Raw genomic sequence first — 23,675 nt, 5'->3', positions numbered from 1 at the left:
TTAGGAGGCAATCTTCAAAATATTTTATTACAAAATACAGTACAGCGTCCGTAGAATGTTCCCCAATGTTCTCTAATACAGACATGGCTGAACGAAGCGCTGAAAGATGCCTGGCAGTCGCCCACAGGAATCTGACTTCTCTAATGACTTCAGTCCCCTCAGGGCCACAGCACAGACCTGTGACAGGCAGTCGTCGTGGCCGGCTGGGCTCCCGACTGCCGAACAATGATCGTTTTCTCCAGGGGTTGAAATCCACATCCATGGCTGACAACCTACCAAAAACTGGAACCCAAATTCGTACAAAGACGAGGCAGAGTGAGAGAGAGCGACTCCCGACGGCCCAGAGGTCCCTGGCCGCTACTTCTTATTCCTGGGTTTTAGTTCTTCGGCTGCGTTGCGCAGGAAGATGTAATTTTTCTTTTGGGGATTATAAAATTCATGTCCCTAAAGGGAAAAAAACACAACGAGCTTATTATGAAAAAGCAAAAGTTAGCATTTTGTGGGCACTCGGCACACACCAAGTCCTGTGCTTCGTGCATCAAACAGAATCTCTCTGGGGGAACAAAACAGGTTTCTGGCGAGAAAGAAAAGGCAAACAAACGTTAAGCAGAAATCGGTTTCGGAGGAAAGGTTAAGGGCGTGGAGGAAGTCCATCTTTGGTGTCCCCCTCGGACGGACCATCTTTTATGTATTTTTGGCACGGAGACTCTTCAGCCCACCCCCACTTCAAGGCCCGGAGGGCCGCCCACGGGAGGAGCTGAGCCTCCCAGGAGGACAGGGGAGGACTGGCCTGGACTTGAGGCCTTGAAGCAGAGCGGACGTCTGCTCTGAGGCTTCCCGGGCACAAGGGCAGGGTCCGGGACAAGCCTCCCCACGCGGACCCATAGAGAAGCGGAGGCACGCACGGCCGTCAGTGCGTCTGCTCGTGCCCGTGCTGAGGTGGAAGGAGATCGGTATGACTCTGGGGGAGCCAGAAAAACCTGGACCAGGCTGGACTCTGAAGGGCTGGGAAGGGCAGACAGGGGGGCTTTAAACATTATCCCACAGGGAAAAGGAACAGCAGCCACCAAAGTCATAAGTGGCACTAAGAGTGATACGGGGGGGCTCCCGGGTGGCTCGGTCGGTTAAGCATCGGACTCTTGGTTTTGGCTCAGGTCGTGATCTCACGGTTCGTGAGTTCAAGCTCCACATCGGGCTCTGTACTGACAGCGCGGAGCCTGCCTGGGATTCTGTCTCCCTCTCTCTCTGCCCCTCCCCTGCTTGCTTGCTCTCTCAAAAATAAACCAAAAACAAAAAAAAAAGAGAGAGAGAGAGAGAGAGAGAGAGAGAGAGAGAGAGAGACACATGACAGACCTGTTTCAGGGAGATGATGGGGGCGGGGCAAGGCAGAAAGGCAGCACTCCAGGGACCAGAAGCGTGGGAACAGGGAGGGGAGAAGGGACACTGACTGCCCTCTGCCTCCCCCGTGACGACAGGTTTTTGCTCATCCCTGGGCAGATGTGCCGAGGTGGCTCTAGAAGCTTTGCTCAGTGGTGACCATACGTTCTCATCGTAACACGCAAGGTGCAGCTCTTCTGGACAGGTACACTCGGGCAGCAAGCTGAGAGTACTAATCGTAAGTGATCACGGTCGCATCCCGGAGACAACGATCCTTAGACCAGAACAGGGTGAAATTCCCAAAGCAACTCCTTCCAAACGAGAACGAGGATTTAAGCAGCGGGCGCTACGAGCTGGCGCAACCTGTCCGGACAAACTCATCCTGAGCGGCTTTCACGGCGATGAACTTTCTCACTTCCTTCCACTACCAATGTTTCCAAGCCTGCGACACACGGAGCCCCGTGGAGAAATCGAGGCCTCAGGCCACCACCTGGCTCCAACACCAAATCAGGCAGAACCAGAAGTGCACACTCTGCAAAACTGAGCGTGTGGCTCCACGGGTGGAGGGACAGACACGCGGGGCACAGCCGTGCCACGGGCTGCTACACAGTGAAAAGGATGGACCACGGATACGCTCCACGCTGTGCGTGAATTCCACAATCATCACACTGAGTGAAAGATGCCAGGCAAAAAAAAGCGTGTGGTGTAGGACTCTTTTTTTTTTTAACTGTTTATTTACTTTGGAGATGGAGACTGTGTGAGTGGGGGAGGGGCAGACAGGAAGACAGGAGGGGCAGACAGGCTCCCAGCTGTCAGCACAGAGCCCGACGTGGGACTCGAACCCACAGACCATGAGATCCCGACCTGAGCTGAAGTCGGAGGCTTAACCGACTGAGCCACACAGGGGCCCCTGTAGGACTCCTTTTACATAAAGCTCTAGAAACTGCAAACTCATTTCTAAAGACAGAAAGCAGATCACCGGTTGTGTGTGGGGAGAACGATTCCAGCAATGCTCACGGAAACTTCTGGGGGTGATAAAAGCACTCTCTCGACTGGGGTGAAGTCTTCACGGGCACATATACGGATGCTGAAACTGATCACTCCGCACAACGATGACTGCATTGCAGGGACACGTCAGTACAGCTGCCTGACGAAAACCAAAGCGGCTGCACGGCCCGCATCAGCAAACGCTCAGCCACAGGGGGCACGTCTGTAGAGGCCGGGGCAGGCATCGAAAACAACGTGCTGAAGGGCGCCTGGGTGACTCAGTCGGTTAAGTGTCTGACTCTTGATTTCAGCTCAGGTCACGATCTCATGGTTTGTGGGATCCAGCCCTGCGTTGGGCTCCGTGCTGACAGTGCAGTGCCTGCTCGGGATTCTCTCTCCCCCTCTTTCTCTGCCCCTACCCTGCTCGTGCTCTCCCCCTCTCAAAATAAATTAAGCTTAAAAAAAAAAAAAATTAAAATTACGAGAAAAAATAACAACGTGCTGAACAGGCAGGGCGGCCACAAGGCAGAGCGGCCAGAGACAGTGACTTCCGGCTCTTCTGAGAAAAAGAGACAATCAAAGCTGAGACCAAGACCTATGCCCAAAGAGAGCGGATGGTGACTGACACAGAGGTTGGACATGGGAGAGGCAGCAAGCCTGGAGGATAAAGGATGTGTGGGTGGGAGTCAGCAGGACTCTTCTCCCAAAGTGAAGGTACCCTAGGGCACCAGGTACACACATCCTGTCGGGACCATGATACCGGAAGAGCTCAGGAATCAAGTCAGAAACCGAAGGGTCACTGGTTTACGGTGGAGAACCCCGAGCAGAACCAGTCAGGCTGAGAGCTGACCAGGAGGGGCAGCATCCCGGAGGCGGCCAAAACAACAGAAGCTAGCAGGCATTAACCTCTTCCGACAGGTCTATCGGTCAAGGGAAACGCGGCTCCTCCTCGCACTCCGGCACGGCCCCAGGCTGGAGGACAAAGGAGCTGGCGGGGAGGGAGAGAAGGCGCTGGGAGGAGAAGAGAATGGAGTGGCTGGAGGGAGTCCTGTGCCTGTCTGCGGTGGCAGGAGGGCAGAAGGAGACGGGCCAGAAGACAGACACGTGTGCCGATGGGAGGGAAGACACGGTGGAAAGGCTGCTGGGGGAGGGGACGAGAGAGACAAGGGTCGAACAATCCAGGAGAACCAGCAGCTGAGAAGCAAGCACGTGGGCTGGCCGAGAGACAGCAGACATCAGCCAGTGGCCCGGAACTCAAGCACCCGAGTCAGGTCCCTTCGCCGCTACGCCGGGACGCCTCAAAAACGCAGCCACGATCCGGTCAGCCCCTCAACCCTCTCCCCAGATGATACACAGAAAAGCCACGCCTCCGGCCAAAGCTCGGTGACCTGGCCCTGCGGCCCCTGCCCCCTGCATGACCACTTCCTCTCTGGCCACCGCCCCGGCCATCGCTGAAGGACGTGCGGCTTCCAGCTCCCCCTGCTTCTGGGCTCACGATGACCAGACCCTGCCCAGGGGCGGGGTCCCAGGGAAAGGCTCTACAGGTATGACTTCACGGGGTCTGCACACCTGGCGAGGAAGGCCCGCCATTTCCCTTGGAGGTGACATGACGGTGACCTGCCAAGGTCACCAGCGAGTCCGGCGGAGAGTCACAGCTCGAGCCCGGGCCTTCCGCCTCCAGCCCGGCGTTGTCACCCGAGAGAGCCCAGGGCAGGCCTGGGGATCCTCACCTTTGACCAGTCGTAGCTGGAAGCATAGGCAAATATGTTCCCGTTGTGATTGAAGCAGCAGGCCGATATGGGCTGATCCAGCTGTTCCGAAGTTTTTAGTTTCGTTCTGGCATCTTTGTCCCAGAAGCTGAACCTGCCATCGGATCCCACAGTGGCAAGGGTGCCGTGAACAGGATGGAACGCGATCCCGTTTACCTGAAGGGATCGACGCGCACAGTGAGAGGTGGACGGCAGAGGAGACAGCACGTCTCTACCAGGACGAGCTTCCTGCCGCACGTACGAACCAGAACACACGGACTGTCACTTTGTGAGAGCCGGCTGCCGCTGATCACGGAAGAGACCAGCCATGCTTCCAGAACCGACTGCCAGCCCAGAATTGAGTCACGCCTCTCGTTAGGAACACAGGTCAGCAAAAATCAACAAGTATGCGGCTACTGACACTGCCGAGAGGACCCCACAGGAATGCCTTTTTCTTTCCCAGCAAACGGCAATTTCTGAGTTTCAGCTAAGCGAATCAACCGCCTCCCAGCACCCGAAAGGAGGTGGATGGCTCCGAGAGCCCGAAGCAGCAGGCGGAGAGCGAAGACAGTGTGTCATAAGAACAGAAACCCGGGCCCTACAGCGTAAGTCATCTATCTCTGCCTGTGACCCCTAATGACTCAGCCACCCACCTCCAAGTCTAGTTTCTAGACAGGTTCTCAAGGTTAAAGTTTCTACAAACATACCGCGTAGATGTCCTGAGGAGCTGAGGTATTGGTTCCGTTCGAGCGGTGACATTTGAAGGTGAAGTTGTCTTTGGCACTGAAAAGCAAAGGCCCAACTGAGTTTTCCTTTCTGAAAGAGACTCCAGCGAAAATCCACAAGCGAATTGAGCCCACTTACGGATTTGGGGGGTTGATGTAGTGAATAGCAACCCTCCCCTCGATACTTCCCAGAGCGAAACCAGTCGGCTTGTTCTGTTTATCTTTGAAAATAGCCACGCATCGATGCTACCGTTTGGAGACAGAAAAAGAGAACGTTATCACAGTGTAAAAGACAAGATTTCGTAACTAAGTGAAAATAAATAATCTTCCCCCCGTTTTTGGGTTTCAGAACAACCAGAACATATTATGTAACCAACTGAAGACAAATAATTTTCACCCTGTTTTGGGGTTTCAGAAGAACCAGAAACATATTATACAAACATGACACAGAAGTGACTGCTCGTCCTCCAGTAAACATCACCGTCCACCTTTGGGGAAACCACTTGTACTCGGCCACGTGACTTTGCGGATAAACCGCAGACGGCGTGCTTCCGTCCGGTGCCGCTCGGCCTCTGGCGCCACAAAGGCCTGTCACTCCCGCGGTTCGTGTGACCCTCGGAGCCCCACCACATCCTACCCCGGTGCCGCCCCATCGTGGGGCGGGGGACGCGCTCGCGTCTCTGACGCACGGCCCACCACCAGGTGGGCTCCCTGCGGCAACTCACCCAATGCTTCTGAATCCGCTTCCCCAGACAGAAGAGGGAAACAGCGTCTGCCCGGCAACCACAGGGGAAACCAGGGCCGAGTGGGACAGTGGATGTGACCAGCACTTTCTAACTGTGACCACACTATGCAGAAGCAACACACCGCACCCCATCTAACGCTGGGTCCGGGGACCCAAAGGAGGGTCTCCTGGACTCTATAGAAGACCCCACAGGAGAGCCCGGGACCCAACCCCCGTGGCAGACAGAGGACCAGGGCCTGGGTCTTCAGTGCCTCCTTCTATCCTTTCACCTACCTTGAGAGAAGAGCATGCCGGCGAGTGGGGGTGGTGGGGAGGAGGAGGGGAGACAGAGAGAGAGAGAGAGAGAGAGAGAGAGAGAGAGAGAGAGAATATCCCAAGCAGGCTCCGCGCTGTCAGCACAGAGTCTGACGCGGGGTTCTATCTCACCAACTGTGAGATCATGACCTGCACCGAAATCAAGAGTCGGACGCTTAACCGCCTGAGCCGATCAGGCACCCCGTCACTTCCTCCTTCTAGATGTGACAACCTGGCCTACCCCCGAGAACCACCCACCCTCCCCAAACTGGACATTTCATCTTCCTAGAGGGGTTCGGGAGGCATGAGGGCAGCATCAGAGCCTGGGACGAAGCCATAGAAGAATGATGGTAAAGAGCAGTCTCTGTTATTGTTAACGCTTATTAGAGCGCACAAATTTCCTAAGTAAACAGAAAAGCACATGCTAGTTCTATTTCTGTACCATTTGCCTTTTTTTGAACAGAAAGTCCATTACTTCTTCGAGTAGAAAAAAAACTAATGTAAAGAGACAAAATCCGTAAGTTCTTAGAGGTCAGCAGGAACCATGGCTCGTCAAGCTGTGCCTCCCAGGAACCGCACACCTCTAGGGGGCACCATCTACAAGAACACAGCCACACAGCAGCCCTACGCAAAGGCTGATGGCATGCCTCAACAAATGAAAGGCCAGGGTGCCTAGAAGCAGGAAGTAAAGTCAGATCAGACTAGGTTTTGTCAGGGAACCTGGGATTTATCCAAAGGGAAATGAGAAGTCACTGCTGGCTTTTCGGCAGAGGTGTGGCAAAGTCAGACGTGCCACTAGAAGAAAGAGCCCCCCCAACCCACGCGTGGAGAGCAGATCAAAGGAGGGCACAGACAGAACCTCTTACAGTCATTCGAGGAAATTTGGATTAGATGTGGTGGGAGGGAAGGAACAAAATGAACAGATTCTAAAACACCTGCAGAAGTGAACCTGGGGATCAGGGGGACAGGCGGAAAGGAGGGGGAGCAGATCAAGGATGCCTTTCCGATTCGCAGCATTGACAACAGCAGGTGGGTCTCATGAGAGGCAGAGCACCTGGGGAGGAACATGCTGGGGGTGGGGGGTGGGGGGCGGGAGCAGGCTAAGATCGTTGTTTCGCTCAGCAGACATCTACAGAAGCCTTCTACCCACCAGACCGGGCTGCAGCTGGGAACGAAGCAGCAACAAAGAGAAATGTCTGCTCTTACTGAGTTTACTTTCTAGTGGGCAGCACAAAGCGAAACACACGAAACACATCACGCGTTTATCTCTAAGGTATATACACACACGCACACACGCAGTTTGGGGGAAAAGGGCCAGGGAGAAGCCTGAGGAGGGGTAACACCCAAATGAAGATCTGCAGAAAGTCGTCCCGGGTTTGGTGACGGATACTGCTGGGCGGAGACGTCGGGAGACGCGTCAAGGAGCCGTCAGACTGGGGATGTCCTGCAGGCATCCCGGAGGCGAGGTCTGTGGGGGATCCGAGTCCCCAGCCCACAAGGTTTACCAACATGACAGCAGGGACGGGAGAGGAGGTCCTGCTTCGGGAGAGGAGGCAGCGCGGCCAAGGGCAGACACCCGGGGAACCCGACACGCAGCAAGCAGCAGTGAGGAAGACGAAGAGGCGGGCATCGCGGAGAACAGGGACGGGGCGTTTGAGAACATGTAGGGACAGTGGTGGATGCTGCTGGGCTGACAGAAGAGGACGGCTGGTCAGCGTCCACCGGAAGCCCTCGGTGGCCGGCCGAAAGCTGTTTCAGAGGAGTCACGGAGGCAGAAGTCTCAAGGGAGCCGGGTGACAAGGGAGTGGGAGGTAAGGAAACCAAGAAAGCGCAGGTGAGATGCTTAACTGCGGAGGAAAAAGGGGTCCGGGTGGGACCAAAGGATGTGGGCCGAGAGCGTTTTCTCGGGCGAGGAAGACTAGGGCGCATGTCAGGGCCGGTTGTGACATCAGGAGGGGGTGGGAGTCCAGACAACCCCCGCCCCCGGAGGCGATGGGGACCAGCAGCACGAGGCTCCACAGACCCCCCCCCCCCCCCCACGATGGGCCTTCCCCAGGGGCACACGTCCCCTGACTGGCGGGAGAAAGCGGGGGCAAGGTGCAGGCGCAGCTAGAGTTCTAGGTTCAGCGGGAGGAAGAGAAGCTCCCCACCGCCGGTCCGTATGCTCTCTGAGCAGGAGCCGGATGGATGTGCGGAGACAAAGGTAGGGGAGGGAGAGCCTAGGAGTTTCAAGTGAAGAAAATCTAAGAGCCTGTGGCAGGTGAGCGGACGAGAAAAACCCGGTGACTGGGCGGGATGAAGGCACAGCGGAGGCTGGGAGCTATGCCCACGACGGAACCAGTCCGCGGGGGTATGCGATCTGATTCTGCAGCATCCAGCTGTCCGGGGCACGTCTGGAGAGGGCAGAGAAGTCTGGCTTGTCCAGGGACGGACAGTAGTTACTCACTAAATGCTTGCTTATATCCTTAACTTCACCGCCTTTGAAACTACTTGCCGGGGCGCCTGCGTGGCCCAGTCGGTTAGGCATCCGACTCTTCATCTCGGCTCAGGTCACGAGCTCATGATCTGGGAGTCCAAGCCCTGCATCGGCGTCTGTGTCGACAGCTCCTGCTTGGGATTCTCTCTCTCCCTCTCTCTGCCCCTCCCCTGCTCACGCTCACTTTCTGCCCAAAGAAATAAACTTTAAGACCTTTAAACAAACTTTAAAAAAAAAGAAAATGCTTACATGTGTCTGGAAGCACAACTGTATCCCAATCGTGCGCAGTGAAGTGCGTGTGACACAGGCTCTAAGTATGTGCGTCCTGGTCACGTGACTCACCTGATGTTTCAGCGGGGATTCTATCCTCCTGAATTCGGAGGGCTGATTCTCTAGCTGGTAGACGATCAGTCCCCTCTCTGCAGTCGCCACCACGGCCATAGGGTAGATCTAGGGAATGGAGGGAGGCAGGGGCGTGCTTCAAAGGAAGGACTGTGGTTTTTTTACACAAAACTATTAGATCGAAATTCTTTTAGAGTCACAAAAATAAGCCTGAATTTGTTTTAATCTAAAAAAGACCACCGGTATCAACATGTTTCATGAAAACCTGCAGAAACCGTATCTGCAAGTAGAACGTCCGTTTTTAAAAGGCTCGTTTTTTAAAACCATGAAATACGACCACTTGAAAAGTACCCTGAGGAAGAGAGAAGAAATCGGTCACCTACACCATCCCTTCAGATGACAGCTGTTGTCACTATCACAGCGTGTTACTGTGGCGTTTCTTGGAGCATTACGCGCACATAGGCACGTCCGTATGTTCCTACGTGACGTGGATCCTGCACTCGAGGTGTGTGTTCCGAGAACGCTACTGGTGACTGTGCCATTTTCCCTCAAACAAACAGCACCAGGTCCGTTTAAGCTCCCTGGTCCTGTTGGCCCATTAGGTCACATCCAAGGTTTCAGTACGTTACACAAAACAAACCCACGTGCGTCATTTTTCTCACAATAAATTCCTAAAGGTGCGATTAGTGGTAGTTCGCACAAGACTTTAAGACTTATCACCAGATGGACGGAGAGAGTTCGGTTTCTCTCCCGCTCACAGTCCCCAAAGGTCCGTGCGACGCCACAGAGCTGTTGCCACTTTTTCTACAGCAACCAAGAAGCGTTACAGCCTCATGGCACGTGGCTTCCTGCGTGTGTTCAAAACACAAGTGGCAAAAAAAAACCCCGGCAGCAGGATTCAGTAATTTTGGAACAAATCCAGCACAAAAATCTCCTGATTCAAGACGACAGGAGATCTGAACTACATCCTCTGGGAACTTATTATTGAAATGCGAGGGATTTTTACATTATCCTCTAATTTCAAGACATCATCAAGTTTTGTATTTCTCTTAAAAGGATACATATTGAGTCAGAAATTCCTCACCACATCGGCACAGTAACATCTTTCAGGGAGTTGCAAAACCATCATGGGATTTGATGATCGTGTGTCCCAAAACTACAAGGAAAAAAAAAAAACCCAAAAAGCCAGTAACTGACCATTCAGAGCTTTAGTCCAAACAGCATGAGAAGTAAATGTCCATCCTGGTCAGGCCATGCAGTCCCCTCAATGGCATGATCATACCTTCAAAGTCTTATCCCAGCTGCCGGTCATCACACAGCTGTAGTTTGGAGCTTTGATCCAATGGATGGTCTTAACGGGAGCGTCGTGCTTTCGAAACAAAATCAGAACAGATCAAGATAAATGTAACCATGTGCCGAACGGTCCCAGTTCTGGAAACTCAGAGAAGGAATGAACTTAAATATCAAGGTCGTAGCAAACAAACACCAAAGGATATCCAAGCCTTTCCCCATGACCATGACATCCAATTTACCCCAAGAACATGTATCTACTTACCATTCTGACAAACGTCAGTTTTATTTCCCCCTAATTAGCGAGCACGTGAGAGTAAAAGTAAACCCTTCCTAGGGAGGCATTTTCAGAAGTGACGAGTAGGGACTCCACCACTTTTGTTTATACTAAGGTGGCACGAATCAAGAAATCAAGGAGACGCTTCTGGCACAATCACACAGCCCCGTGATCTCGGAGTATGTGATGCCTTTCTGAAAATGTTTCCATGTCAAGGGGCCCTTCTCCAACAGGTCAGACCCTCTGGTTCTTGGCTCTCTTGCCTCCGTTACTCCTGCCTCAGCAGTCCTTCCACAAGGGCGTGCCTGCTGTCCCCGAGCAGGCTAACAGCTCCACGGGCGTGTGGCAAGTGTCTTTCTTACTCTGCCGCGTCTCTACCCCTACGGAAAGTGCCTGGGATACAGCAGGGATTCAATAAATACTTGTCGAACGAACGAGTATCCAAATACAGTTGGGAAAAGGCAAGCCACACACGGGTGTTGGAATGTCAGATACGTGAATGTTGAGGCCCACGGGCACCAGCCTTTTGCAGACGCTGTTTATTACCTGTGCAATCTGTATTGCTTGATTACTGTTGAGGTCCCACATTTTGGCAGTTTTATCACATGATGCTGTAAATACTTTGCTCCCATCCTAAAAGAAAGTGGAGAAAATCTGTCATTGAAAAAAAATAAAATTTCTATCTGTATATTAAGTTGATCATATTGAGGCAGGTTTCGTTTTGCAATTTTTAAAAAATTTTTTAAATGTTTATTTTTGAGAGAGAGAGGGAAAGAGAAAGAGCACAAGTGGGGAGGGGCAGAGAGAGAGGGAGACACAGAATCCAAAGCAGGCTCCAGGCGCTAAGCAATCAGCACAGAGCCCGACGTGGGGTTCAAACTCAAGGACCGTGAGATCATGACCTGAGTCGAAGTCAGAGGCTTAACCGACTGAGCCACCCGGTGCCCCTGCAATTTTTATTTTTCTAATTATCTGGGGGCTGGTATATTATAAACTACACTGACATACCTAAAACGTGTTTTAGCTTCATTTCTTTATTACTGATTTATTTTTCTAAGAAATACCACATAAACAGGATGAAAACAATTCAAATAGCACTTGAAGTTATACAGGGAAAATGAGGTCTCCCACCCCTGACCCGGCTCCTTCCGTATGGGCCACTCACTACCCTCTGGGAGTAGCTTTTGGATATCCTCCATCTGTGTGTATTACCAAGGGACGTTTATACATTTTTTCTTGCTTTGATTAATTTTAAGCTGTTTTTTTTTTTTAAATGAATTTCAAGCCCTCACAAAAGTTGCAGGAATAAAACCATGAACATCCATAAACACTTCACCTAGAATCACCAAGGGTAAACACATTTACGGTATCTATGTAGACACACGTATATATCCATAATCATTACACATTTGTTCGCCTATGTATCCAATAACATTCTGAAGTGCACACCATAAGACTACACTAATTCTTATTCTTTAAATTTCTTTAATGTTTATTTATTTATGAGAGAGCGAGAGCGAGCACATGTGGGGGGGGGGGGCATAGACAGAGAAGGAGACACAGAATCCAAAATGGGTTCCAAGCTCTGAGTTGTCAGCACAGAGCCCGACACGGGGTTCGAAGTCACGAACCGTGAGATCCTGACCTGAGCCGAAGTTGGTACGTTTAACTGACTGAGCCACCCAGGTGCCCTTACGCTAATTTGCAAACATCACTGGTCCTATGTAAACTATAGAAGAGCTTAAAAAATTAGCAATCATGGTGTAGTGATTTTAAACATATTCAAATACAGGGATGCCTGGGTGGCTTAGTCGGTTAAGTGTCTGACTTCGGCTCAGGTCAGGATCTCACGGTTCATGACTTCGAACCCGGTGTTGGGCTGTGTGCTGACAGCTCAGAGCCTGGAACCCACTTCAGATTCTGTGTCTCCCTCTCTCTCTACCTTTCCCCAACTCACGCTCTGTGCCTCTCTCTCTCAAAAATAAACAAATGTTGAAAAAAATTCAAATACAGAACTCATAAATTAGGTCAAATACGAAGAAGCACAAGATAAGTTTTAAAAAGAAAGGTACTAAATGGAAAGTTCTAGACCAGCGGTTGGCAAATTTTTTTCTTTAAAAAACAATTTTTTTTATGTTTTTATTTTACTTTTGAGAGAGAGAGAGACGGACACACAGTGAGAGCGGGAGAGGGGCGGAGAGCGAGGGAAACACAGAATCTGAACGGGCTCCGGGCTCTGTCAGCACAGAGCCCGACGTGGGGCTTGAACTCACAGACTGCAAGATCATGACCTGAGCTGAAGTCGGACGCCCAACTGACTGAGCCACCCAGGCGCCCCACAAATTTCTCTCTTAAAGGGCCATTTATTTAGTGAATTTTCGTCTTTATAGGTCTCCGTTGCAACTCCTGAAGTGTTACACTTGAAGGCAGCCATACACACTATGTACATGAGGGAGTGTGGCTGTGTTCCAATAAACTTTATTCCCAAAAATAGGCAACGGGCCACAGTCTGCTGACCAGTGACCCAGATTATGTCATTTCTGGTTCCAAAGCTCAAAGATTTACTGTCATTCTTCCCCAGCAAAAGTTTCTTCCCATAGAAAGTCACCAGTTCTGCAACTGAAAGACAAGATACAACCTGCCGGTGTGTCAGTGACGTCGGAAGGCTCACTCTGTAAACCCTCAGAAAGATACCGACGCGTGCGATGGCCACCCCCAGACCGAGGGACGCGCCGGCCTCTCCATCGCACCGGCAACGCCCATCCTACCAGCCGTGACCAGCACCACGCGGCAGCAGGCACACGAGAGCCCAGTGGGCGCCGACCTTGAGGCTAATCGACCCGAAGGCGGGGCAGACGACAGCACTCGTGTTCCCCGGCCCTGTGTTCTCCACCCAGCTGCTCTCCACGCTGCTACGGCCACGGAGCGAAAATGTCCTCAGAGGGCAAAGAATCGTCTTCGCCAAGTTTGGTTTTTATGCCTCCACGGTCACCCTGGCTCTTTCGTGCTTCCGTGCCGTTACGCACGCGGCTTCCTCTCCCGGACGCTCTTCCCACGCTGGCCCATTTCCCTTCCTGTAGGCCTATGAGGGAGGCGGTCAAGCACATGGGCTCTGGAGCCAGGAAGGTCTGGGTCTGGGCCTACACTCGGCCACTCACTACGTTCCCTCAGGCAAGCCTGTCGTCTGACACCGTGCCCATCGCTTTACGTACGTGTAGTCTAGCTGTCACAAGTTCTGCCACCTGGAATTCTTGCTTGTTTCTACAGGTCTGTCCTAAGAGACCAGAAATTCCATGAATACGGTATTTGCCTACCTGGCCTACTTTGTTTTCCACTCTATCCCCCCCCCATGGCTTTAGCTGACTAGAGGAGCCTGACAGTTATCTGCTGAATTAAATATGACCCGTCGTAATTATTATCACCTTCATTTTACAAACGAGGAAACAGATGGAGAGATCAGGTAACCTGCCAAACTGAAAACACTGAAGAGTAGAGCCCAAATTTGAACCTAGGCCTGGACTGGGTGACACAATGCTCAAAAAACTAGAGGCCTGTGTGCAGTTCGTTTCTCTAACTCTTGTCTCTTCAGTGGAGCCTTCACGGCACCCTCCCCAAAATTTACAGTTGCTTTCTGTGTTCCCCAGCACCAGCACACCTTCTCAGAACTCAGAACCCTTCGTTACGGTGCTCAGTCCCTCCAGCAGATGACGCACGACTCGGGAGAGAGGAAATAAGCTGTTCTCGTTTTTATATATCCCGAAGCCACTCAATACATCCTCTTCCAGTTCATTTTACTTCTTACCTAGTTTGTAAGAAACTTTACATTCTGATCCATCACCAAATCAGAAAAAAAGACAGGCAAAATAAATCAAGTATTTTAAATTTACTCAAGTTATTACTTTTCCACGTGCAAATTAAAAATAAGTCGTGGGGCCCCTGGGTGGCTCAGTGGGTTTAGTGTCAGACTCTTGATTTCAGTTCAGGTCACGATCTCACAGTTCATGAGTTCGAGCCCCACGTCAGGCTCTGTGCAGACACCGCACAGTCTGCCTGAGTTTTCGGGTTTTTTTTTTGGAGAGAAAGAGAGAGCATGCGTGTGAGCAGGGGAGGGGCAGAGAGGGGACAGAGGATCCCAAGGGGGCTCTGAGCTGACAGGCCAACAGCAGAGAGACCAATGCGGGGCGTGAACTCATGGGGCTCAAACTCATGAAACCGTTAGATCATGACCTGGGCCGGACACTCAACCGACTGAGCCACTCAGGCGCCACGCCCCCCTTCCCTGGGATTCTGTTTTTCTCTGCCCCTCCCCTGCACGTGTGCTCACTCTCTCTCTTTCTCTCTCTCAAAACAAACTTAAAAAACAGTAAGTTGTATCTGTAAAAAATGCATCTTTTCAAATTGTTTTCACAGATTATCAGTCTCATACTAACCCAATCAGAGATGTCAAGAAAACACCTTCAGATGACAAAAATGCTCAGAGAAGACCATCACAGTTAATGATGAGAACAGGAGCAAGTCTGGCTCCCGAACCATCCCGAAATATTGATGAGTAGCAGACTCCTTTCTTAGTTAGAAACTAAGTAAGATCACATCACTTAAAAATGACCACATAAAACAGGAGTAACTGGCAATTTCTCATAGTTAAACATATACTCACCGTACGACCCAGTAATCCATTACCTACCCAGGAGAAATGAAAACTTTTGTTCGTGGCAATTCCAGGACCCAAGTGTTTACAGCAGCCTGATTCCTGACCAAAATGGGCAACAACCCAAACATCCTCCTCCTGGTGGCTGGGTGAGCAAACGATGACCCGGCCACGCAGTGGGCCAAACCACTGGCACGACCACCTGCACGGGGCTCAAAGGCACCACGCGGAGTGAAGGGGCACCGCGGGGCGGGGCTGTCTGCGCGACCCGGCACGGGGAGAGCCATGGGCACCAAAACCACACCAGTGGTTTCCAGGGGCTGGGATCGGAGGAGGACGTGCCCACATAAGGGCGGGGGGGGGGGGATTCTGGGGGCTGATGACAGAATTACACGCTAAAAAGGTTCCGTTTCATCGTCCGCAAATCATACCTAATGAATCTGACCGAACAAATGACACAGAAGGCCTGGGAGGGGCCGGAAGGCCTAGCCTCCCCAGCATGGGGGTACATCTGTCTGCCCGTCAGTCAGGCCCCTGTTTTCTTGCCTCCGCTGAGCTCAGCCAACCGGGCCACAGCGGTGGCGGGAGAGAAAGGCTGAGCTGTCAGTGCCCCAGCCCCTCCTCTACCCAGGGGACCGGCCTCTCCGCAGCTGCGGCCCGCCACACCCACCTTCCCTTCTCTGCTGGGCCTTGTGAAAGATGTCTCCATTTAGACTCTCCCCAATCCACAGCAGAAGCTCAGAGCCACATTAACTTGGACATATTTGTTTATATGACTGATGTTCAAGATTTGGAAGGAAAAACAGAATTCTAAAACCCTAAAAAAGACTTCAAATGTTTGTTAATAGAAAGATATTATTTTTTTTCTCTAGCATTTATTTTCTGAGATACTAAATTTCCAATTTCTTTTTTTTTTTTTTAAATTTTTTTTTTTTTTCAACGTTTTTTATTTATTATTTATTTTTGGGACAGAGAGAGACAGAGCATGAACGGGGGAGGGGCAGAGAGAGAGGGAGACACAGAATCGGAAACAGGCTCCAGGCTCCGAGCCATCAGCCCAGAGCCTGACGCGGGGCTCGAACTCACGGACCGCGAGATCGTGACCTGGCTGAAGTCGGACGCTTAACCGACTGCGCCACCCAGGCGCCCCCTAAATTTCCAATTTTAAAACAACATAAATTTATGGCATAAGGGTAAAAAAAGGTTTCCAGAAATTATTTAACCCTTTGCCCAAGGTACCGTGTCAATAAAATGATGAAGTTGTGTTTTTTTGTTTTTTTAATTTTTTAAAATGTTTATTTACCTCTGAAAGAGATAAGACACAGTGCGAACAGGGGAGGGGCAGAGAGAAAGGGAGACACAGAATCGGAAGCAGGCTCCGGGCTCCGAGCCGTCAGCACAGAGCCCAACGCGGGGCTCGAACTCACAGACTGCGAGATCATGAACCGAGCTGAAGTCAGACACTCAACCGACTGAGCCACCCAGGCACCCCTAAAATAATGAAGTTTTTATGCAAGAAAAGCTTTCAGATTAACTAAAGCTAACATTAATGGACCACTTTAGGAACATCAACACATTCAGAAACTCAGAATTTCCAACAATGTGTACCAGATACACGCTATGTGTGGTTTGGGTTATATAAAAGTTGAAACACAAACTCTGGATTACACACGATTTTACACTGCAGAAAACACGAAAACTTGATAGAGACTCACATCACTCCAGCAGACATCTAACACCGGCCCCGTATGCATCTGCTGGGCTTTTGGGATCGTCTGTCCGCTATCTTGAACTTCCCAGCAGCGAACCTGAAGCGATACGACAAATGAGCACAAACAGCAAGCCATGGCACGCTGCACGCAGCTAATACCTGATAAGGAATGGTGGCAACTTACACACACGGAAACGTCTCCTGTCAACCTCACTGACTTTAACAACAAAGCAATTGAGGGGCGCCTGGGTAGCTTCCTCGGTTAAGCATCTGACTGTCTATTTTGGCTCAGGTCACGATTTCATGGTTCGCAGGATCAAGCCCGGAGTCGGGCTCTGTGCTGACAGTGCACAGCCTGCTTGGGATTCTCTCGCTCTGCCCCGCCCCAGCTTGTGCTCTGTCTCTCAAAATAAACATTAAAAAAAAAAAAAAAAAAGTTTGTTGTGCTTTGTCTTTCTATGCATATGCTGTCTTCAAGAAACTAGATCACAGGGGCACCTGGGTAGCTCAGTCAGTTGAGCGTCTGACTTCGGCTCAGGTCATGATCTCGCGGTCTGTGAGTTCAAGCCCCGCATCGGGCTCTGTGCTGGCAGCTCAGAGCCTGGAGCCTGCTTTCGATTCTGTGTCTCCCTCTCTCTCTGCCCCTCCCCTGCTCATGCTCTGTCTCTCTCCGTCAAAAATAAATAAACATTTAAAAAAAAAAAAAAAAAAAAAAAAAAGAAACTAGATTACAGGGGCGCCTGGGTGGCTCAGTCGGTTAAGCGTCCAACTTCAGCTCAGGTCACGATCTCGCGGTCCGTGAGTTCGAGCCCCGCGTCGGGCTCTGGGCTGACCGCTCAGAGCCTGGAGCCTGTTTCGGATTCTTGTCTCCCTCTCTCTCTCTGCCCCTCCCCCGTTCATGCTCTGTCTCTGTCTCAAAAATAAAAATAAAACGTTAAAAAAATATACATTAAAAAAAAAAAAAAAAAAACTAGATTACAGAGTACCTTCACTCTCGTCAGCACTTTTCTCCCTTGCATCATTAGTTGCCATTACACGTTCTTCTGACGTTTTTTAGTGACTCATTTGAAGTCTTTCCAGAAACTACATGTAGAAACCAAACCTGCTCAGCCATGGCTACCTTCCTCCCCTTGCTGTTCTCCTCTCTTCATCCCCCTGCCGCCCCACTGCCTCCCTGCTGCCGAAAAATCTTTTCCAAAACTTTTAAAATGGCAACCCAGCATACAAACATACCACAGAATACCATTATGAGTGGACTAGCACGGAGACTTCTTAAAATGAGGCGATATCGGGTAGCGGCCAGGAGTCTAGACCCTGGGCCACATTGCGCGGGTCGGCAGCCCCGCCTTGCCCCTCCCTTACATGTGGGCCCTGGGCCAGTTATTCTACTCCTGAGCTCACGAGCTGCTTCATAAGACGGGGAGGACAGTGAAGAGACTGCTGGAGTCTGCAAGAGACAGCCTGGGGACGTTCCTCATGCCCCACAGGGGAAGCACTAAGATGCAACGTACAGACTTAAGGACTTCTCACAGGTATGGCCGATTACCTTTCAGGAGCCCCGTAGCAATCTACGTACTCAGCAGAGGTACATGTACGGTTTCGGCTTATCTTTGCCGGGACCAATCGTTATGCTTTTCTGCTTTTAATTTTCGGTAACGTGACGCAGTCTATCACCTAACTCTGAACTCGTCTGCTCAGGAGTGTGGTTGGATGGCTCCAGTCCACACCAAGGGGCCACCTGCACTCCTTCTGTGAAGTGCCTCTTCACATCCTTTGCTTATGTTTCTACCAGAGTTTTCCTCTGTGTACTGCGATTTATTTTTTTGCCTTTCTTCTTGTATGCCACAGGCTAAGTGTAACACCTACGCACGATCTGTGCTTTACCCGAAGTTAAACAAGCTTAACGTACGCCTTAAGAACATTTCAGGATAAGAAAAGAAATTTACGGGGGCGCCTGGGTGGCGCAGTCGGTTAAGCGTCCGACTTCAGCCAGGTCACGATCTTGCGGTCTGTGAGTTCGAGCCCCGCGTCAGGCTCTGGGCTGATGGCTCGGAGCCTGGAGCCTGTTTCCGATTCTGTGTCTCCCTCTCTCTCTGCCCCTCCCCCGTTCATGCTCTGTCTCTCTCTGTCCCAAAAATAAATAAAAAACGTTGAAAAAAAATTTAAAAAAAAAAAATAAAAAAAAAAGAAAAGAAATTTACGTATACTACCACGGGTAACAGTCATTCTCAACGATACTACATTTGATCTGGGAATCCACGTCAAGTTACTGAACTAAGGTAGGAAATTTTTTTAAGGTCGTATGTATGTACGTACGTATGTATACGTACGTACGTAATCTCCACACCCAACGCAGGGCTGGAGCTCACAACCCTGAGATCAAGAGACATGTGCTCCACTGACTGAGTCGGCCAGGCCCCCCCAGAGGACGAAGTTTTGAGTGATGCCTATGATCGTGCTTTCTTAACAAAAATCAGGGTAACAGATGATGTCAGTGCACTCAGAAGGGTCACACCCTCTAACCGATTTCTTTCTTCATTCACTTCATTCACTTGGGACAGAATGGAGCCAAAAGGAAAGCTAACCCTGTCCATACAAAGAGAGAGGACTTCTAGAACATGCACGTAAGGAGCACTTACATCATTAGCCCACGATCCTGCAATAAGAAAGTTCCCGGGCAAGGTTGGTGGGCTAAAAGATAGACAACCAATGCTATCATCAGGAGAGGATGTTACTTCAATATCCTGGGGGGAAAAAGCCAGTGTTACAAAGTATGCATCATTAATTTCATTCAAAATTGTTTTCTTTCTCACTAAGCACTCAGGGTAGACTTTCCTTGTGTTCAAGAACTAAATGAACTGGACCTCTCTTACTTTGATCCCAAAGGGGAAGCCAGGGGAAGGACCAGCATAGATGGGAGGGACCAGACCCAGCACTCTCTATGGAATGCCCATCATGATACCTTCCAAGTGACGGCCCACTGGTTCACTGTGGCCTCAAAGTGCTAGATCAAAGTCATCGCCTGTCCCCACCCCAAAGGAAATTCTAACTCAACAGTCGTGGGCTGGGCCCTGGGAACCCACAGTTTTAACAAGCACCGCGGTGACTTAAGAGATGGGGGAAGTTAGGGTGCCCGGGACACTCGTGCAGTGGACACAGCTGCCGTGCTCCCAAGTTGGAGAAAGTGGGCTAGACAGAGTTCCAGAGCTTTCGCCCCAAAGGAGGCTCCCACACCACTTCAGTGTCTCTCACTCGGGGAGGCCCTGGCGCGTGATTTCCTCCAAGTGTTGTGAAGCTTTCCACGGTACCTTCATGGGGTTGTGGTTATCTGTGCTTGTGCTGCCAAACATGCTGGTCCCACTGGTTCCGAAACCCGAGGTTGTTCCGAATAGACTCATTTTGGCCCTGAAAAGTAACGGAAAACGTTAAGGACGGGTCCTTCCTTCAGGAATCAAGATCACTGAGAGCTAACTTAAAGCTAATTCAGCCACAGAAGAAAAAGAAGACTCTAAATGAGTTGCTCTCTTCTCAAGACATCTAAACGTGATAAGCAGGTACTTTTTAAAGATGAACTTTCTACTTTAGGACTGTTTTTGACTTACAGGGAATTGTCAAGACAGAGTTCCCACACACCGCACAGCCAGCTTCCCCGTTTCCCTCGCATGTTTGCCACCGTTAGTAAACCAATACACTACGGCCGAGTGCTTTTCAGTCACCGGCCAGAAAATAAATTCACCCAGGTTTTATGTAGTTTGAGACGCTGCCCTTGGCACCAGGAACACAACAGTAAACCAGCGAAAGGCCCCATTCTTCAGGTCACCACTCAGTGGGAGTTTCCTCTCTTCTTACTAACTTCTACGCTGCTTTAGGTCAGCATCTCCGAACGAAGTCACTAAGACAAGCAACCAGTCCCGGCAAAGTTCAGCAACTTCTCCGTACGAGAAGTTTTAAACAGTACTCCATCGGGTCTGCTCGAGTACCCAAAGGCCTGGTATTACATCCTGGACAACACAGAATGGGGAGACCGCCAGGGATTCTGGAAAGGCATCTGGGCTTCCCGACTCCATGAAGAAAGTGGGCGCCCAGCGACCTGGTCAAAGCAACAGCTATGATCCCGTCGGCATCTGAGAACAACTCTGAGAGAGGACGTTAAATGTGAGCAGTGCCCGGGCAACACCAGCTCACTGCATGAGAACAAAGGAATCACAAGGCTTCTGCAGTCATAGTCCAGGAACCAGTGGCTACACGGCTTGGGGCAGGTGGCTTAGCCTCGATTTCCTCAGCCCCGAAAACAGAGCCACGAATACCCACTTCACAGAATCGCGAAAAACAAGGGAGGTCGCGCGCACACACGCACGGCGCCTGAAAATTCTCTGTTCCTTCCCTCTCTGCAGCTCTCAAGTTGGGAGAGAACGCTTCTGCCACGTGGAACCCAGGGAAGGAGCAGGGGTCATGCAAGTATTCCACCAGGCCACGTGGACCGCGTGTCATACAGGACGCTGGGACCCCTCAAGTTCGGAGGACACGCGTCCAACGCAACCGCATCTCCCCGCCTGTGCCACCCGCTGCGCTCCAGCCGGGCTGGCTCTGCTGACGCCCTTCCTGCGCGCGGACACAGCAAGGTCCACCCGGCCTTGGAACACTGCTGCCATCTGTTCCTTCCGCCTGGGGTGACTCGCCCTCCCCCGTCCCCCCGAGGTCTCAGGCTGAACCTTCAGACCCCCAATTCAAAAGCTGTCTCCCGAGCACTTTTGGGGGGCGATGGAAACGTTCTAAAACTGGACTGTGGTGATGTTGACGCAACCGTGGCCAACTTCCCAAACTCATCGGAAAGGTCCGCTTTAAAAGGGTTACAGTAAAGGCTGCTAGACCCGTCGGTTGCCAAAAGGTCACCTCCTCAGAGGCGTCCCTGTTTTCCTCATCTGACATCTCCAACCTCGGACGACATCACCCTGTTTTCTGGACGGCACCTGTCAGGATCTGATACTGTTTGCAACCAGGCTCTTCCCCGAGAGGAGGTCAGCTCCGGGAGGACAGAGGGCTGTCCGGATTCTTCCCTGGCACACGCCTGACCCTCAGCACAGTGCCTTGGGCCCGGCGGCTAGGACTGAACAGATACTGGCCTGGGGGACGCGTGTCTCCGCGTGTACAGCAAACACTTGGCAGAGAAGGCCGGAAACAAAGAGACAGATCAGTTTCAGACAGTGGTCGGTGCAACGAAGAGAGGTTAAGGCGGGAGAAGACTAAAGGGGATGGATGCCCTTCTACACTGGTCGGGGAAGGCTCCTCCGAGGAGGTAGCATGCATCTGATAAGCCAGACCTGTAACCGGGGCGGGCAGAGGCGACAGACGCTGCCATCAACTCCGCGACCCTTCCCAGTGCCTCAGTTTCCCCACAAGAGGGACGAGGGGGTTAGACCCGAGATGACTCCGAGGCCCCTTCCAGCTCTGGCGTCCCTCCCAGGGGCCGGTAACGAAGCCAGCTAACCGGCCGGCTCGCGCCCCGGCACCTCGCTGCGGGGCTCACTCCGCCGGGGGACCCGGCCTCGGAGGCGCCATGGCCGCGGGGAGCGAGGGAGGCGGCACGGGGCCTACCTGAGTCGCGCCGCGGCGGGGGGGCAGGTGGCGGGGAGCGGGAGGAACTCGGGGGCCTGCGAGCCCACCCGGGCGAGGAGGAGGCGACGGCGAGGCGGCGCGAACAGAAAACCCCAAGGCCGAAACACCCTCACGCTGGTGGAGGAAACTGCCCCAATTACCGCGGAGCCACTGCGCCTGCGCCCCGGGGCCACTTCCTGTGTCGCCCGGAAGGCAGCGAAGAAAGAGAAAGCCTTCCCCCTCTCGCGAGACGATGACACATGCGCAGAAGCGTTATTGACGCCGAGAAGCAGTCCCCGTGCCAGCAATTTGCGGATTGGTCGTAAGTTGGTGTGGCCCGCCTGCAAGTTGCCAAGCAACCGTTTTAGTAAATTCGCCGCTGCCGCTCCCGCCCGCGGAGGATAGTTAGTATTTTCTCTCGAGAATTAAATGTCTAGCAGAATTCTGATTGCCGCCAATTCAAGTCCAAGGCCATCTTCGGAGAAGCTGATGAATGCTGCCTCGGGCTGCGGTGAAGTCCGCCAGCCTGGGGCCCTGCCCTGGTCTCCTGTCTGCCGTCCGGGGCTCTTTGGGCCTCAGTTTCCTTTTGTAAAATTGGCATAACGATGCCTGACTTCAGGAAAGTTCTTAACTGGGATCGAATGAAGTAACACACATGAAAGACTTTTGCCAAGTGTAAGATTCCATAAGAATGCTAAGGGGTTGTTAGGACACACACATGGACGCGTGCCAACTCCAAAGATTTCAGCTGGTGGCTGAATTTCTGAAGGAAAAGAAGAGAGAGGGATCTCCTGACTCTGTGGGACATACACCGAACCTTCTCCTTTGCTATTCAGTGTGGTCTGCGAACCAGGAGCCTTAATATCTGCAGGGGACTTTCAGACCCGCAAGACCTTTTTATAAAATGCAGATCGAGAAGGTCCAGGGGGTGCTGAGCAAATTCCCAGCTGAGCTGGCCGCACCGAGTCTAGATGAGGTATTCGGAGTCATTTGGGGTACCTTTTGTAAAGCTGTGCTGCCTGGGCCTCCCTCTCAGAGATTTCTGATTTAGTTGATCTGTGGTGGCACAGGGGGTTAATCGTTTTTATAAGCTCCCCAAGTGATCCTAAGGAGCAGGCAAGATCGAGAACCTCTAGTCTAGATCGTGATAATAAGAGCTCTTTATCTCCTATAATTTCCAGAGCAGCCCTATAAAGTAAGTACTGTAATCCCATTTTATAGAAAGGAAAGCGAGGCTGAGCGAAGCAACCTCCTTGTCAAGACGTCATGCAGCCGTTAAGCAGCAGAGCCAGTGAAGCCTGTCCGGTACCGAAGTCCCCCAGCATAATCTTGGAATCATCTCTGACAAGTACTCCCTCCTCAAGGACACCTTTCCTCATTCTTTCCCAAATGGCTCATCTCATACCATCGCTTCTTGAAGCCTGCTTCTCATATTCTGCCTCATAAGACGGCAGGCATTT

General features: G+C 51.6%; 1 protein-coding gene across 3 annotated transcripts; it reads right to left on the bottom strand.

Moving 5' to 3' along the window:
* Positions 1–22,380, bottom strand: RAE1 (ribonucleic acid export 1). 3 transcript variants are annotated; one of them, XM_058686055.1, is made up of 13 exons: positions 22,216–22,380; positions 21,744–21,778; positions 19,929–20,025; positions 19,260–19,364; positions 16,625–16,717; positions 10,808–10,894; positions 9,977–10,063; positions 9,779–9,850; positions 8,695–8,802; positions 4,977–5,083; positions 4,820–4,895; positions 4,095–4,289; positions 1–444 (listed from the first exon to the last, which is right to left on the bottom strand). In XM_058686055.1, the coding sequence occupies exons 3-13, from the start codon at positions 20,016–20,018 to the stop codon at positions 358–360; spliced, it is 1,107 nt and encodes a 368-aa protein (XP_058542038.1). In that variant the 5' UTR covers positions 20,019–20,025; positions 21,744–21,778; positions 22,216–22,380; the 3' UTR covers positions 1–357. The 3 variants fall into 3 exon arrangements, with proteins under 3 accessions (XP_058542038.1, XP_058542036.1, XP_058542035.1); XM_058686053.1 differs by lacking the exon at positions 21,744–21,778 and having other exon boundaries at positions 22,216–22,379; XM_058686052.1 differs by lacking the exons at positions 21,744–21,778; positions 22,216–22,380 and adding an exon at positions 21,942–22,117.
* Positions 22,381–23,675: the final 1,295 nt, after the last annotated feature.

This window comes from Neofelis nebulosa, chromosome 9 (assembly GCF_028018385.1).
Source record: "Neofelis nebulosa isolate mNeoNeb1 chromosome 9, mNeoNeb1.pri, whole genome shotgun sequence".
In the NCBI taxonomy this organism is placed as follows: Eukaryota; Metazoa; Chordata; class Mammalia; order Carnivora; family Felidae; genus Neofelis; species Neofelis nebulosa.
Note: the sequence above shows the minus strand (reverse complement) of the source record. Positions and strands in the feature narration are given on the sequence as shown.

Bases quoted from the DNA above. Each gene is read 5' to 3' on its own strand.
- RAE1 (XM_058686052.1), bottom strand. From the start codon at position 21,979: ATGGCAGCGTCTGTCGCCTCTGCCCGCCCCGGTTACAG. The intron at 10,064-10,807 runs GTAATAAACAGC...TTGTTTCGAAAG, and splicing joins AAGCAATACAGATTGCACAG to CACGACGCTCCCGTTAAGAC. The intron at 4,290-4,819 runs GTATGTTTGTAG...CGATCCCTTCAG, and splicing joins CTCCTCAGGACATCTACGCG to GTAAACGGGATCGCGTTCCA.